The sequence below is a fragment of the Fusarium vanettenii genome (assembly GCF_000151355.1).
Source record: "Fusarium vanettenii 77-13-4 chromosome 5 genomic scaffold NECHAsca_5_chr5_3_0, whole genome shotgun sequence".
Lineage (NCBI taxonomy): Eukaryota > Fungi > Ascomycota > Sordariomycetes > Hypocreales > Nectriaceae > Fusarium > Fusarium vanettenii.
The window spans coordinates 1741168-1757330 of NW_003315878.1; the positions used below are offsets into that span (position 1 = coordinate 1741168).

Consider the following 16163-nt stretch of genomic DNA (forward strand, 5'->3'; position numbering starts at 1 on the left):
AGCACGCTTTCTGAACCTACATGAAATGATTCCTGCTCATTCTGCGCACGCTACATCGCATAAACGTGACGACGTAATAGTTATCAACTTGATGAGCAAGGTGATAATTGGGGTTCTCTTATATCGGGTCACTCTCCGCTACAAGTATCGCGTTGTCATTCTTGAAGCAGTTGCCTTAAAGATAGGGAGTATGAAGGCATTCCCAATGGGCCGGCAGGCTTAATGTATCTTGTTAGCCAGGCTTTCTTCAGACCATGGCCTGTTGTTTCGGATCCATGCCGCTGTTACTCCGACTTGAGTAATTGCCAACTGCTTCCACTGGGGAGGTGCCCTATATTTAGTATTCTTTACTCGTATCGACTCAAATTTTGCTGTCTACTATAGGGATATACTGCTCAGAGTTGATTTCAATGCCATGAGTCACTAACAGCAATACTTGTTTGAGGAGCTACAAAGCCATGAGTTGCGCAAGTCTCGATCGGGGCACTCCTATCCATGCCTCTGGTATGAAGGGGCCACTCCAACTTCGAGTTTTACGAAATAATTTACTTATTTTCTCTTTTACTCATATTAGGTTTACTGGGAAGCTATAAACCACATTGTACAAGCAGTGGGCGGGGTGAAGGGTGCAATGTGAATATTGCCTTTCGAGGTGAGTGAGATGAAACTGCACTTGAATGAGGCGGGAGGGGGGGAATTGCTGACCAAGTATAGATGCTGGAGTTCAACAATTTACATGCAAGAGCGATTCCATAACGAAGCGAACGGCTCTATGAGCTTTGGCCTGAATGCTCGACCTGGACTTGCAGGGTGGTTAAAGAGGTTTCGGAACATGGAGTATGACATATGCCACAAATCCGAAAGGGAAGATCAGTTATCATATGTCGCAATCTAACTTGAGTTGGATTGCCCATCACTTTATTTTTGGTGCCATGCTTTGAGGCTGCTCATCCCACTGTTGGTTTGGGTCGAGTTGGGATGGAGGCTAATGCAGGAACGCGACCCGTCCCCAAGGACCGGGGTCTCGCCAAGCTGGACAGACTTGTCATTCTTGACTTTTGATCAATATCTTAGGGCCCCATTGACCTTGTATGTTGCCGACAACGTTGTCGTTGTTGACTGTTGCTACCTCGCTAACATGGAGCTCACCCTATATGGAGACGGCGCAGACGACGGAACGCTGCACTGTACGAGGGAAAATGCAATAATGACGGATGGCTTCAAGTTTCTGAGCGATATTAGACCATATGTTTGTTTTTTGGAGGCTACTCCGTAACAAAGCAAGACGTGGACGGGAGAAGGAGATTAGATGGCAAGCTGCATCGTCCAGGAGTCTAGGTTTGTCATACAACTTGGGCTTGACGCAACCAGAAGGGATACAAACACTGAGAAATGAGTTGACCAGAGAAGATAGGCTAAAACAAGATTTGATTCGCCCGTGCGAATATGCATCGGTCTCGGATTGAGGCTTGGAGGCCCCTTGCTCTGATTAGCAGCCCGGCAATCAACTGGACTGAGATGACCCGACGGAAGATTGAGCCTCTTACGATGACCACTATATACGTCTCCAAAGATAGAATTCCAATTAATAATTCATCTATATTCATATGGGAATCCCGAAAGTCGCCTTTAATATCGGTCACCGCCACAATGACAAAATATGACGGTAAAAAATCTCGAAAAAATTGATTGAGGCTCCATTGTCAAAGTTCTAGAAGATGCAACCGTCAGCAGATGTGCGGCGTTCTGTTTGCTTGAATGATTGATTGCAGATTACAGGACCCGTTCTGTTTCATGAAACAGAAACAAGCTTAGCAAGGAGACGAAGCTATGTTAATTAATCAACTGGCGGCAGACCCGGTCGTGCCGATTGACGATTGTCGGGGGCGGCATCAGACGGGGGGCCGACGGGTCTTTGGTAACTTGATTCTGGGGCTCTTGCAAGGAATACAAGGTAAGGCAGGATGACAGGGCAATCAAAATTTAGCTGGTACTGAGTCGTGTTGCTTTCTTTGCCATGGTTCATCCCAATTTCCTTCAATTTATATGAAAATCATCTCTCTGTGTGGCTGTGGGGGGTAAGGAAGCTTCGCGGCCAGGATCACTGGTGATGGATGATCCTCGCAGACGGGAAACATATCCCAGACGTAGGCGACACCCTTGGAGACGTGATAATTTCCCGTATTAAACCAAACATGCAATCGCAAGTCGATATTTTGGGTTGTTGTGCGTTTCCGAAGGGGAGGCGGAGCTGCACCATCTTCAGGAATACATCATGCTGCCCGAAACATGAGAGACTGGGGTTAAGGTAAGGGGATCGACGAATGGTTCGCATCTTCCACCCATACATGGACGAACAGAGTCATCCCGCCGCGTGCACAAAACCAGGCTGTGCATCACAGTTTGGTGGCAGACTGGGGCTTCTGAAACGACTCCGAAGCATCCCCTCTCGAGCTTGAAACCTGGAACCCTGGTTCGCTAACGAGACGAAGCTTGGGCCAAGACAGCTGAGGATCAAGGCGATTGGCTTTTGAGGAGAAATGTCACGTTTTGGAGAGGATTGGTTCACCAGCGTCGGAATATTGATTCAGTTGTTGAAGGTGAAATGGACTTGTGTATGGATAATTATAGATAATTATAGGTACATATAGTGAGGCTGAGTCTCTAACATTTGTGATGCGGGAGCTGTTAGAGTGACCGAGGATATTGCATCGTCAAGTATACTTCAGTTGGTCAATTTTGATCAGTATACGGACAAAAACCCGTAATTAGTATCTTTTTTGCCTCGTCAACAGCCTCATCAATAATTCAGTTGTTTATTCCCTATCCGAGCGTGGTATTTCCATCATCAGCCCAAGAGCGGACGATAACCCCTTAAGCTCCCCATGTCAAAAGAGCCCCTCGTGCGACGTTAAACCCCGCCCCCTGCAAGTCCACTTTATGCATACCTTGGTACCTGCCTTAGGTAGGTCTCCGCACGACCCCTGCTTCCTTCCTTTCGATGGAACGTCTGCTGCTCTTCCTCTCTGACTCTGACATCCTCCAACGACGATCCTAGATCTTGCATATTCCCGCAGCAGCCGCTCTGCCCAGAAACAGGAAATATACAGTTCAGCAAATTAGCAGGAGCATCAGCAATGAGCCCAATCAAGTCATCATACGCCTTGGACTGGCTGGAACTTGGGATGATGGCGGTCTCATCCATATTGTCAGCGAGTGCTGGCTGACCATTACGACGACGACGACGACGCCGAGGCTCGAAATAGCATCACACGGCAGAGTTGCTGTCCCGTCCCGTCATGTCAACCGGCCTGTCACTGCGGCCATCTGCAGAACCCCTTAACTTGCTCATCAGAAACGTCTAAACAACCGAGAGTCGATCATGAAAGCGCCTGCCAAAGTCGTCAGAGAACATGTTTGCCCCATCAATTCTCCGGCCTCGAAAAACGGCCATCACCAGATGGACGGCGGCAGGGGGGCCCAATCCCTCCAATGATGCCTCCTCTCATCTGGCGACAAGCCGACTCGCCATCCGGGGGCCCATGCTTATACTGTATCTATATCGTTCTGTTTAGCAGGTAACCGCCCTGCATGCTGGACCCCCATATGGCACGACCTTACCCATGTCGGATAACCCACTTTCTCCAGAACCACGTCTCGTCTTTACAGTTGCTCCATCACGGTCATGGAGGGGGGCAGCAACAACATGTCCGTCACGTCTCATGTTCAGGCCACCTCAATCAACTCCCGATCGATGCCCGGGATCACCGTGCCCTCCGCCACGACCTGTCATGGCTGGCCCTGGCCTCACACGAGGGCTTAGGGGCTGGTCAGAAACGTCCTTAAAGACGAAGCTCTCGCCGTCTCTCTTGGCCTCTCTCTTATTCTACCTTCTTCATCACCAACCTCAGCTTCTTCTTTCTCTTCTCATTCGTTTTGTTCCCCGTTTTGGGTTTGCTTCTCAGTCATTCTCTTCAAGACAGGTGCTTGGTTCGCCTTCTAACAAAATCTTCAACTCTTGGTTCTTTGATAGAACCATTCATTCATTGACAAAACAACAAAACAAATCAACTACCCGCCAACCTTCCAACTTCCCCGAGAATCTTCGAACATGTACATGCGCAACGCACTTGTCGCGGCCGTTGGCCTGCAATACCTCGTCGAGGGTATCCTTGCTCAGGACAAGGTCACCTTGACCAAGACCGTCACCAAGCGCAAGTCCAGCTCCAGCGTCGCTGCCGAGGAGGCCACCGAGGACATCACCACTGTGGTTCCTACTTCTTACATCACTGATGGAACCACCATCTGGGTTGACGAGACCATCACCATCCCTTGCAGCGCCTCTGCTTGCACTGCTACCGAGACCACCGGCTCCGTTGACGCAGAGACCACTGCCGAGACTGCTGATGCTGCCGGCACTTCTTCCGAGTCTAGCGTCGATGGCAACGTGACTGAGCAGACTGCCGACATCACCACTGTGGTTCCTACCTCTTACATCACTGACGGTACAACCATCTTTGTCGACGAGACCATCACTATCCCTTGCTCCAAGTGCGAGGCTACTTCGACCGCCGAGGCCGAGTCAACTGCTGAGACTGCCGACGCCAACACCACCGCTGAGACTGCCGATGCTGCTAGCACTTCTGAGCCCGTCGACGGCAATGTGACTGAGCAGACCGCTGATATCACCACCGTGGTTCCTACCTCTTACATCACTGACGGAACTACTATCTTCGTGGATGAGACCATTACCATCCCCTGCACCAAGTGTGAGGCCACCGAGACTGGTGCTGAGTCGACCGCTGAGACTGCTGACGCCAACACCACTGGTGCTGAGTCTACTGCCGAGACCGCCGATGCCAACACCACCACTGAGACCGCCGATGCTGCCACTTCTTCCCTGCCTGTTGACGATGGCAACGTGACTGAGCAGACTGCCGATATCACGACTGTCGTCCCCACCACCTACGTCACTGAGGGAACTACCATCACCGAGGAGCAGACCATTACCATCCCTTGCACCAAGTGCGCGGCTACCCAGACCACTGGCGAGGCTGTGAGCACCGCTATCGTCCCCTCCGGTGACAACACCACTGAGACTTCTGCTGCCTCTGAGACCCAGTCCGTTGCCAGCTCCCAGGACGCCGACGGCACCACCAGCGCTGAGGAGACTGGCGCCCAAACTGCCGGTACTGCCTCCGACGATGCTGAGACCAGCACTGAGGTCGAGTCCACCATCCCCACCAGCTTCTCTACCAACATCCTCTCCACTGGCTTCGGTGGTAGCACTGCTACTGGCCCTACTGGTCTCTTCCCCAACACCTCCATCGCTGTTGAGACTTCCGCCATCGCCTCCACTATCGTCCCTGAGGAGCCTACTGTCACCACTGGTGGGGTCAAGACCTCTGGCACTGCCGTCGTCTCCAAGATCCCCAAGCCTGTCATCGTTGTGATTCGCGAGGTCACCATCTTCCACCGCACTGTCGTTATTGGTGCTGCCTGCCCCCCTGTCAAGGCTGGCAACAGCGGCAACTACATCGTCGGCCGTGACAGCGAGGAGAAGAGCTTCACCGAGATTGGCGACGCTCTCACCGAGGCTTGCAACAAGCAGTTCAAGTCTTGCTCCAGCATCGCTGGCAAGAACTTCCGTGTTGCCGACTGCCAGAAGCAACTCACCAACTGTCTCGCTGATGCTGCCTCCACTGCCCAGGCCCCTACTCCCGTCACCAAGGAGTCCACTGAGACCGCCTCCATCATCCTGCCCTCCGATGCCACCATCACTGGCGAGTCCAAGTCCTACATCGGCAACGGTAACGTCGTCATCTCCACCCGCACTCTCACTGTCTCCGAGTCTTGCGAGATCTCCGATGGTACCCCCGTCATTAAGGGCCCTACTGAGACTGGCGAGACTGCCGTTGAGACCACTGCCGATGCCGAGACCACTGCTGATGCTGAGACTACTGCTGATGCTGAGGTCACTAGCGCTGCTGAGTCTGACGCCGAGTCTACCCAGGATGTTGCTACCACTGAGGCTTCTGAGGAGGTTACCGGCACCCAGACTGGCAACGTTGTCACCAGCATCACCATGACCAACAGCAACGGCGAGGTCACTGTCACTGCCATCACTCTCACTACTGGCCAGCCCACTGGCACCGGTGCTGTCTCTGTCCCCACCGGCGCTGATTCTACCGAGGATGCTGCTACCAGTGAGGCTACCGAGGAGGTTACTGGTACCCAGGGCGTTGAGTCCAGCGCTATTGTCATCACCATGACCAAGAGCGACGGCGAGATCAGCGTCACCTCTATCACCCTCAGCACCGCCGCTCCCTCTGGCACTGGCGTCGTTACCATCCCCTCCGGACCTGGCGCTGATGAGACCTCGATCCCTGCCCCTGAGGCTACCGACTCCTCTGCCATCGGCCAGGACACCACTGCTGTTCCCTCCGGCACCAACGGCGTTGTCACTGTCACTGTTGGTGGAAACACTGACGGCATCGTCACCGTCACGGTCGGCGGCAACACCGACGTCGTCACCCAGACCGTCACTGCCAAGGTCACCGAGACTGAGACTGTCACGGTCGGCTGCGGTGCCAACGGATCTCAGTCCGCTGCCACCATCATCTCGATCGTCACCACTTGCCCCGAGTCCACCACACTGGCTACGGCCACTTCTACTCGTGCCCCTGAGACGGTGTACGTGACCGAGGTCGTCGAGTTTGCCCGCCAGACCGCCACCCCCGACACCCCCCAGCGCCTCCGCCGCATGCTCGGCTTCTCCTGGTAAATCTACCAACCATGATGCAAGTCACTTTGTCACAATCATACAAAACAACAACCACTACAAGGATTTAGAGGAGGATTAGGGAAAATCAAATTCAAGGATTAACGGAGCGGCCGGCCCCGAGAAAGACACCGCTTCGGTCTGTGACCAGGCGGTGGAAGGGAAAGGGGCGGCCGTGAGGGGAATGGGAATTGGGAACTGAGATCTGGAGTCGTGTTCCTTTTGTTCTTTCATGTGCATATGAATTTACCCACGGGTGTGTAACATAGCCATGTACCGCCTTTTAACTCGAGACAATTGAACGCGATTTGGTGCTTATGACTTTTATGACATCTATAACATGGTGAATGGCCTCAAGTGCAACTCCGAAAACGAAACATGTGATGTTTAAGGGGTGAACTTGTAGAGTGGGTAGTCAGGGTTACTTGCCAAGATGTCGCCTCCTGTTTCTCTTCGTTTGGCTTTGCATTCAAAACGATGGATCAGTATCAGATATCTTGGCAGAGATTGCCTCGTCATCTCATGCACAAATAACATGTGAAAATAACAAACGGGAGCAACATGTCTTATACAAGCTCTACTCTAGTCTTGAACAATACGACAGATGTATGCTATCTCCCAAACACACCTGGCCCGTAACGGCCACATTCCCTTTTTCCATCCTCCAAAAAATCAACACGTTTAAACGCCCACAGAGCCCGCTAAACGATAGCGCAGTAGCATTGTCGCCGCGGGTCCTGGTTCAACACACTATCCGCAAAGCGATGGCGTAGAAGCACTTTCGCTGCCGAGGGGACATGAAACTCGTAGGACAGCGTGTACAAACGCTGATGGGGTATCATAAAGAGCAAAACAATGCGTGAAATCAATGCCGAAGCAAAAGAGAAAGCACGATAATACTGGCAAGGCGTGGATGCTCGGGAAGGGTCCGGCCTAGCGGAGGACGAGGTAATAGCGCTGAAGCATTGTCACCACGTCCATTGCAAGGTCGGAGGGTCCTCCACCAAACATGTTGCTGTTGAGGCCGTCGCTATGAATGACCCGCAGAAGAGGTCAAGCATTGAGATATAGCGGCGTCCCAGAGGTTCAGCGACTGAGCCTTTACCATGGCGAAATAGTGAAGTGGATGTCGTAAAAGCATACTCAGTAAGAGAGATGCTACGTGGAAAATAGCTAGCACGTAGGTTGAAATACATGCCGTAGAGAAGTGAATTGATCGTTGGCCGGAGGCGACAGTTGAAGATCAAGTTCGGACGAACGACTCCTCTTGTTGTTGAAGAGGATTAAGCACGATTGGCTTTCTTCCAGGGAAGAGAGCCAAATCCACGCTCGTTGGCCTCACGTCGAGCCGCCCCATCGTCAAACTCACTAGACGAGTCGTCCTGAAGCTTGGTGCTGGGTGGGTTGCCGAAAATAGTGAGGAGAGTCTTCATGACAAAGGCGCTGAGGATGCTCATGCATAGAATTCCAATCATAGTGTAGTTGCTCTTGCGGTACTGGTGAGGTCCAGGAGCAGCGTCTTCGGGCCAACCAGTGTAGAGAGCATAGGTGGTGACAACACTTCCTAGGTTGCCCAGGCCAGAAACAAGAGCGGTCGCGGCGGCAACTCCAACTTCGCCATGGCGCTTCTGGAAAATCTCGGAGCTCCAGGCCATGCAGATGGGAACAGTAGGACCGAGGCCAAAGCCGACCATGAGAAGACCACCGTATCGAGCCCAACCATTGTTGGTGGCCAGAGTGACAGTGAGAAGGCCAGCGATCTGGATGCAAGCGGACGCCGCGAAAAAGTATGGGCGAGATCGATGGAAGCGGTCCGAGATGGGGGTGACGATGAGGATTGCAATAAGATCCATGATCCAGATAGGGGCAAAAAGCAAGCTCACTTTGACACCACTAGAGCCAGGCTGAATGGAGGCAATGATGACAGAGCCATACAGTTGAGTACCGATACCAACTCCGACGACACCAAAGTACATCATGGTCAGAGGCCAGAGTCGCCAGTCAACGAGGACGTGGAGGAGGTCCTTTGCAGTCCAGGGACGAGAGTGGTAGACGCGGCGAAGGTCGTGGTAGTGGATAATGGCATCCTGGCCCTTGAGTACCTCGGGAGAAGGAGGCAGCCACTTGAAGATGCCGGTCCGAGGTCTAGTCTGACCAGGCGCAAGAGGACGATCAGGGAGCCACCAGAGAAGGATGAAACTCAAGACAACTGCGACAAGACCGTAGATGAGGAACATCCATCGGAAACCGACAAGACCACCACTGCCGTCCATAAGCTGGAAGCCCGCAGACACAAGGCCAACCACGGCGGCAGAGACCTGAGCGGCAGTAAAGTACATGCCGATTCTCTTTCCGGTTCGCGAAGGAGGATAGAAGAGAGTGAGGTAGAAAGCCATGCCGGGCCACATGCCTGCAATAACAGCTCCGAGCAAGAATCGAAGAAGCTTGACGCTCCAGGGATCTTGGACAGCAGCGAAGCAGGTACCGACGACGCCAGTAGCAAAGACAATACGGGCCATCCAAAGACGGGGGCTGAGCTTGCTCATGACCAGGTTGGAGGGGAAGTCGAAGATGACATAGGCGACGTAGAACAGTGCGAGAGCAGTCGAAGTATCCTTAGGAGTCAACCCAAGCATAGTCATGAGGTCATGACCTTTGTCCTTGTTCATGGTCTGAGCAATTCCAATGTTGGATCTGATGGCTGAACAGAGGAAGTAGAGGATCCAAAAAGCTGTGAATCTGATAAGCATACAACTCTGTCAATTCCTAAGATGTGGACTAACCAGGAATGATACGGAGATCAATCTTTCTGTAGTTTTTGTGAGTAAACAGTTCGTCAAGAGGGGATTGCGACCACATACCGATACACACGTTCGACCGTCTCCATATCATAGTCACCCTCTCGGGCATTCCCCTCTTCCTGGTTCACGAGCACATTGGTAGGGTGCTGAGGCTTTGAAGCCTGCTCATCATGCTGGCCATCGCTAGCGAGCGAGCTGGGAGCTGGTTCTGCCATGCTCGGACTTGAAAGCAATGGAGGAGCGTGCTATAAGTCTGTTGCAGGCGATATGAAGAAAGCTCAGTGTTGGTGACAGCAGTCTGATGTGATTGTAGATGGAAGAGAGGCAATGCCAGCCGAGAGGGTTTCTAAAGCGATTCCTTCAAAAAGTAATAAGAAGCAAGAAACAAGTTTGTTGTTGGAGGGAAGAAAATGGATCGAGAGGGGGGGATAAAAAAGATTGATTAAGGTGGAGGAGGGTGGGTGAGCCGATCTAGGCCGCTAAAACCGAAGGAGCAACTGTCCCTGCCTGCATAATTGGGGATAGAGCTCAAGACTAGTTACAGCAGTGGGCCGGGGAAAGCTCTAATGGAGCCGCCAACGAGAAGAGCTTTGGGAACTCATGACAGCGTGATTGCTCTGGATACTTGTGGATAGAGTCATACGAGGGTACATGCGTGTAGCAGCAGGTATAACGTAACTAGATACCATGGACAAGTCTCCTCCCTCCATCTTTTCAGTCCGTGGCATGCCGTCCACTCGAGGTGTGATGTGTTGGAGATGGAGATGGTAACACTTTAGACAGCAGGCCATGCACTTAATCCACAGGGCTGGGTCGGAATCTAACCGGCCCTGGCTCCTGCAGACCATCACGCGGGTATAAAAAGCCGCTCTCGGCCTCATGAGTCCAAGTCTTTGACTAGACGGCTCGGTAAATAACCGAATCTCGGGGCATGGTCGCCGAGGTATTTCTCGGAGAAGGTTAAGCAACGGCGAGTTCACCTCCGTATGTGGTAGCGTGATGAGAAACAGTTTTCAAGTCTCGTTGTACTCTGAAGTCCTTAGGATCTCCCTGCGGCTCCTCGCCAGGGCCCCAGGAGGTGGAATGACATGAACCATTCGTGAACCCTTAAGTCCCCACTCGGGCACTCAGTGGGTGACGAGTAGTGGCACGCAGTTGTAAAAAACCATCAGGCACAGTCGACATCTCTGCTTTTTAATAGAAAGGCCCCTAAATATATAAAATAAAATATTCAAAGATTTATGATACTATTTCTTATTATCATCTCTTATTTAGCTCATGCTTAAGCTATAATGTGAAGACTCTTTATTGGATTGACTGAGCGCACCCGTCCTGAGTGCGTAGGACCCTGTCGACCGCCGTCTCTGAAGTTGAATTGGCTCCAATTGATGAAGACGCAATAAATAGAATGGAATCTCGAGGAGGTGCCTTGGGTCTTTTTATTCCGTTGGGCCTCTGCCTAAACATATCTTTGCATGTGCATCATATCGTGCCCATCGCCTGAAAGTCATCATGACAAGTTGAAATACCAATCATAGGACCTAATGCACCCATCAAGTCGCCTCATCCTTTGAACGCCTTCTCCAACTCGGCAATATCAAGCTTCTTCATCTTCATCATAGCCGCGGTCGCCCTGTCTGCTGCCGCCTTATCCCCCGAGCTCAACATCTCCTTCAACACAGTCGGCACTACCTGCCACGCGATACCAAACTTGTCGCCAAGCCACCCACACTGCTGGCGAGAGTGATCGGCGCCCTCCCCCAGCTTCTCCCAGAAGTGGTCCACCTCTGCCTGGTCCTTGCAGTCGACCATGAGGGAGATGGCTTCGCTGAACTTCCACGGGGCGGGTCCGCCGTTGAGGGCGACAAAGTGGTGGCCCCGGAGGTCAAACTCGACTACCATGACGGACCCAGGCTCGCGGCGATGTTGCTCCTTGCCGGCATCGGAGTAGCTTTGGGTCGTGGTGATTTTGGAGTCTGGCGCAAAGATGGAGACATAGTAGTTTGCGGCTTCTTCGGCCTGGTTTTCAAACCAGAGGCAGGTAGAGATTTTGCCTATCGACATGGTAGATGTAAGTGTGCGAGTGTATGTATGTGCTGATGTGAAGAGCAGTATTGAGACGAGATGCCTAAGAGCGAGTATTAATGAGAAGGTTGAAGAGTGAACACTGGTAAAGAACGGGAGGAGCGTGGCATGGGGTCACGCAGGTATAAATAATTGACCGAGACACCTCAAACCCTTGATCAATAGCAATTCCAATTGTGCGAACGACGAGTGAAGCGTAATGGTGGCTTGCAACCTCAGACAACTAGTACCTGTGTTGCGCCGCAACCTCATATTGTAGTGCATCTCGGCCTAGATTAGCAAACATGAGCCTTCACGCAGCGCTGCGATATAATAGTGAAGCATCGTGAACTGCTCGGAAGGGGTAGCAAGCCACCTCCTTCGGCGGCGCCGTGTGTGCATCTTGGCACCAATCGACGGTGGCCTCCTTCATGATCGGACGCGGGGAACGCTTCATTGCAGCGATCAACACCGTAAGCTCAAACGGCATGATTATTAAACTGTAAACCGCACAAGTTGTGCAATGGATATTGTTGGTTCTGTGCCGGTGTTGGTAGCAGTAGATGAAGTGTATTTACTGCTTGAGGAGACAAGATTCAATACAATTCATGTCGATGGGCCAACAACCAGCGACGACCCGATATGCAACCTCCAATTCTCACCAATAATGATGTGCACAATTTGTGTGGTATTACAATCCAGGAGCATTAGCTGTTTTGGGGTTGGCCCATGCCAGGCCGTGTCGTATCGCTGTCGCTGGCTGAGGAAGTTCAACCTCATATTTCGGGTGTAAATGCAGAAGTGCCTTACAACCTAGAACGAACCAAGACGCCCAAAACAACAAGGTGTCTCCAAACCTGCAGTCCCCGTATTTCCCCTCATCACTCACTCCCTCCCGACCGACACTGGATCTATGGACCAACACCAATACCCGTCGCTCTGATCTTTGCTGGAATTATCCATGACGGATCAATTGTTCCCTCCTCGGGTGTTTTCCAGCGGGCGTCGCTGTTGATGGCCTTGGAGCCTGGAACCATTCCGACCGTCGCCAATGCCTCAGGCTCAACATCCATCGTCGTCACCCCTTGTGCCACTCACATGCTGAAGCCCTCGCATCCGGATACCAACGCGATGAGCCCACAACACGCTGACAGGTCCAGCTTTGGTCGTAACTTGTTGCTCTGATATTCGCAGATGTTGCGCCCGAGGCCATCATCTCGACCCATTTACGGTTTCACGTTGGACAAAGTTGTCCAGCGCCAACACTTGCCACATTGCAGACAGGTACTGGATGCCTCACCAACGAAAGTACCAAACAACAGGACGAGGTGACTCAGGCGCCTGTGAGGGACAGACCCTCAATACTCAGCCCAACTAACCAGTCATGGCCTCTGCCTCGCCTCCTTCAGGAAGCTCACACAGACAGGTCCCTGTCCGCTTGGCTACGTAACATCCAATAGGGACTATCTGGATATACAGTTTCATGCTTGGACGTGTCAGCCAGATCTCGCCAGCTCGCGACCCTGACGCAACCTCAAGTCCTTGGGAACCGGGATCAGGCAGCTCCTGTGTATAGTGCACGTCACCGAGTGGGACATGGGCAAAGTTGATGCCGGGTGACCAGGTCCCTCCAATAAGCAAAGTCAGCTTGGCCGAAGACACCGTGAACGAGGTCACGAGATGCTGTTGGGGAGCATATTGAGCCTGCGGTTGGCGTGGCTCGCATGGCATCGGATCCAACCGTACAGCCAGTCTTTGAGTAAAGACAGGGCAACAGCTAACGGGCTCCCTCAGCTGGAGCAGGCAGCGCAAGGCGGAGACGCACGATATATTGGCACTCTGCATGCTGTTAGTGCAGCCGTTCACAGTCGCGTCGCAGCCTTGCCCCCTTCCCCACGCCTCCATCGCGAGGCGCCACTAAGAGGCACGGCCGTGAGTCACGACTTTCTACACACTTCCGGGCTTCCAAGCCAAAGGACCGTCAGGACCTTCCGTTTCGAGTCATCAGGCTGTCTGCCTAGAAGGCTCTGGATACCTACTAATACAGCCTCATTCGCATCGTGGCGCGACGTCTTTAACGAAAGCGACAAGCGAAACGATTCGGCTCAACCAGTGCCACTTGATCTTGATGCTTGACAGCCTGTGGATACGTACCTCTTTAACACGTTGACGCATTGGCCACGCACTTCCGCGCTGTCACGTGAACAAGTTTGACTAATCCACCCACGTCAAGCCTCTGGCTCTTGGCTCCGCCCCGTTTTCCGTTGGCTTCCGACCTTCATACCAGCCCTATTTTTCAGGCCTCCATCCGAGCCGAGCTTCACTCACCATCACATTTCATATCATATCGAAGCGCATCTGCATAACGGCCTGCCATAACCGTTGATCCGAATCGGCCTTTTGGACTCCGACTCCGATACACAGTGCAACCCGATATCCTCCTTCCTCATCAACGACGACTTCAAATAGCCCCGCGACGGCTCGACATCGCCTTCTCGCTTCTCTCAACACCCGCGTCATCTACTGAGGCAGAGTCTCGACGACATCAATTCGTAGGCGCCATGAGTGTCGCATACGAGCCCCGGACCTTTATCCACGAGGGCGGCTATCCTCCCATCGGCGACGATCATGATCACACAGCCGACCAGCGGTTTACCGACAACGATGTCGCCGAACAACTGAGCCATTACACAACCGAGGCCGCCATGCTCCCCGACAGCACAGGCATACTTGGAGATGATCGAGGCATGATGCCTGAGGATGCCGCTGCCGTCCAAGAAGCAACACGGCTCGACCTAACACATACGACCTTCCCATCTCCGACCCAGGCGGCGCTGCAAGAGCCTTCTCTCGATCCTCTACCCGAAGACAAGGACCTATCGCCAGGTGCCGGCTCTCCTCCTTCGTCCCGTATCAAGCCGATCCCCAAGCCCGATCGAGATGTTGTCAAGCAAGCGGATGGCAAATTCCACTGCCCGCTCGACGAGTGCAAGGAGGAAGTGAGAACATTTTCGCGCAAGTGCGAGTGGAAGTAAGTCTCTCCGATATCGCCACCCATATTAAGCGCATGCTAACCACTTCCCAGCAAGCACATGGACAAGCACGAGCGACCCTATCGATGTCCTGCCGACGGATGCGAGAATCTCCCCGGTTTCACCTACTCGGGCGGGTTGCTCCGACACGAGCGAGAGGTTCACGGCAAGCATGGCGGTCCCAAGAATACAGTCAACTGCCCTCATCCGAACTGCAAGCGACACACAGGGAAGGGATTCTCAAGACAAGAGAATCTGAACGAACATTTACGCCGCGTCCATACCAATCCCGACGGAACCACTCCCCCGGCCGATACCGCTCAATCTCCCGACGAAAACGATGCCGAGAAGGTGGGCATGAAGCGCAAGCGCCGCTCAAGTGCTCAGACTAGCGAGGAGATGGTTGAGCTCCGCGAGGAGGTCAAGCGTCTCAAGGAAGAGAACGAGAAGCTCAAGGCAGAGATGGACACTCAGTCACAGCATTCGCTCGCCATGATGGCTCAGATAGCCGAGCTTCAAGATGCCCTGCGTCATGGACTCGGTCCGCACACCCTGGGAGCTCCTACGGCGCAGATGATTTAGGAAACCGAGGAACCCCAGGCGTCGATTTCGAATCTCAGCTCAATCCTGCGCGACGAAACTTTGCGACTACAACTCTTGAACAGCGCATAGACTGCTTTTGCTCTGCCAGTTCTCTTCGGACGACCTCTCCTCTTTCAGCTACATTCTGCTCGGCGTTTGGTCCCATATAAGGCACAGGGCTGCCCTCCAAGGATGAACTGCATTTGCTTTTTTATACGAACCCCCATTTTTGCGCTCTTATGTTATACTTTATCCCCCTCCTCCTTTACGGCGTGGCGTTTGATTTGAATGTTCCGGAAGAGATGATATCCCCCTCCTATTTTACACTGCACGCACACGCACAAGCGATGGAACGAAGAGAACGACCAAAGGGCGAAATGCCCAGGACCGGCTTAGGCTATAAGGTTTTTTTTTTTTACGAGATGATGAGCAGGCGGGTCGAGGGAAATATGGATGGACTTTGATGTACAATCGTGTAATATATATAGACGGGTTGCCCCTTTTGCCTCCCACCTTTTTCTCCTTTTCATGAAATTTATACGTGACGGGATGAAGAAATCGTCCAGTCTTTTGTGTCACTATTCTCATCTCATCTTGACTACTTTCGTCTCATTTTGTGTAATGTGATGCTTTGAGTTCATGGATCTCACCGGGTGTCCTCGGGACGCTCGGTCGTGGCAAAGACACCACGCACGACGACTTCGTCAGCAACATGAGGAATCAAGACGGACCCACGGCGCATGTCCATGATGATGATGCGTTATGTACTTTCCCCTTCCTTGAATGCTATGCCACAATGTACACGAATACCTCCTCCCTTTCTGGGTTCGACGTTTTTTTCTTCGTCTACCATCTCTTCCCAAGTCCAAGACTCACATGGTAGAATCCCAGCAAGTATCTCCA

The 16163-nt window shown here is 52.5% G+C and overlaps 3 protein-coding genes across 3 annotated transcripts; 1 reads left to right on the forward strand and 2 right to left on the reverse strand.

Moving 5' to 3' along the window:
- Positions 1-7331: 7331 nt before the first annotated feature.
- Positions 7332-9755, reverse strand: NECHADRAFT_61399 (uncharacterized protein). The gene is made up of 3 exons (XM_003051274.1): positions 9643-9755; positions 9565-9590; positions 7332-9512 (listed from the first exon to the last, which is right to left on the reverse strand). Exons 1-3 carry the CDS (start codon positions 9666-9668, stop codon positions 8065-8067), a joined length of 1500 nt encoding a protein of 499 aa, XP_003051320.1. The 5' UTR covers positions 9669-9755; the 3' UTR covers positions 7332-8064.
- Positions 9756-11145: 1390 nt separating this feature from the next.
- NECHADRAFT_80681 (uncharacterized protein) lies at positions 11146-11646 on the reverse strand (the record flags this gene model as incomplete). The annotated part of the gene is made up of 1 exon (XM_003051275.1): positions 11146-11646. The coding sequence occupies one exon, from the start codon at positions 11644-11646 to the stop codon at positions 11146-11148; it is 501 nt and encodes a 166-aa protein (XP_003051321.1).
- Positions 11647-14207: 2561 nt separating this feature from the next.
- On the forward strand, positions 14208-15771 carry NECHADRAFT_104560 (uncharacterized protein; the record flags this gene model as incomplete). The annotated part of the gene is made up of 2 exons (XM_003050888.1): positions 14208-14677; positions 14732-15771. 2 exons carry the CDS (start codon positions 14208-14210, stop codon positions 15258-15260), a joined length of 999 nt encoding a protein of 332 aa, XP_003050934.1. The 3' UTR covers positions 15261-15771.
- Between the last annotated feature and the right edge of the window lie 392 nt (positions 15772-16163).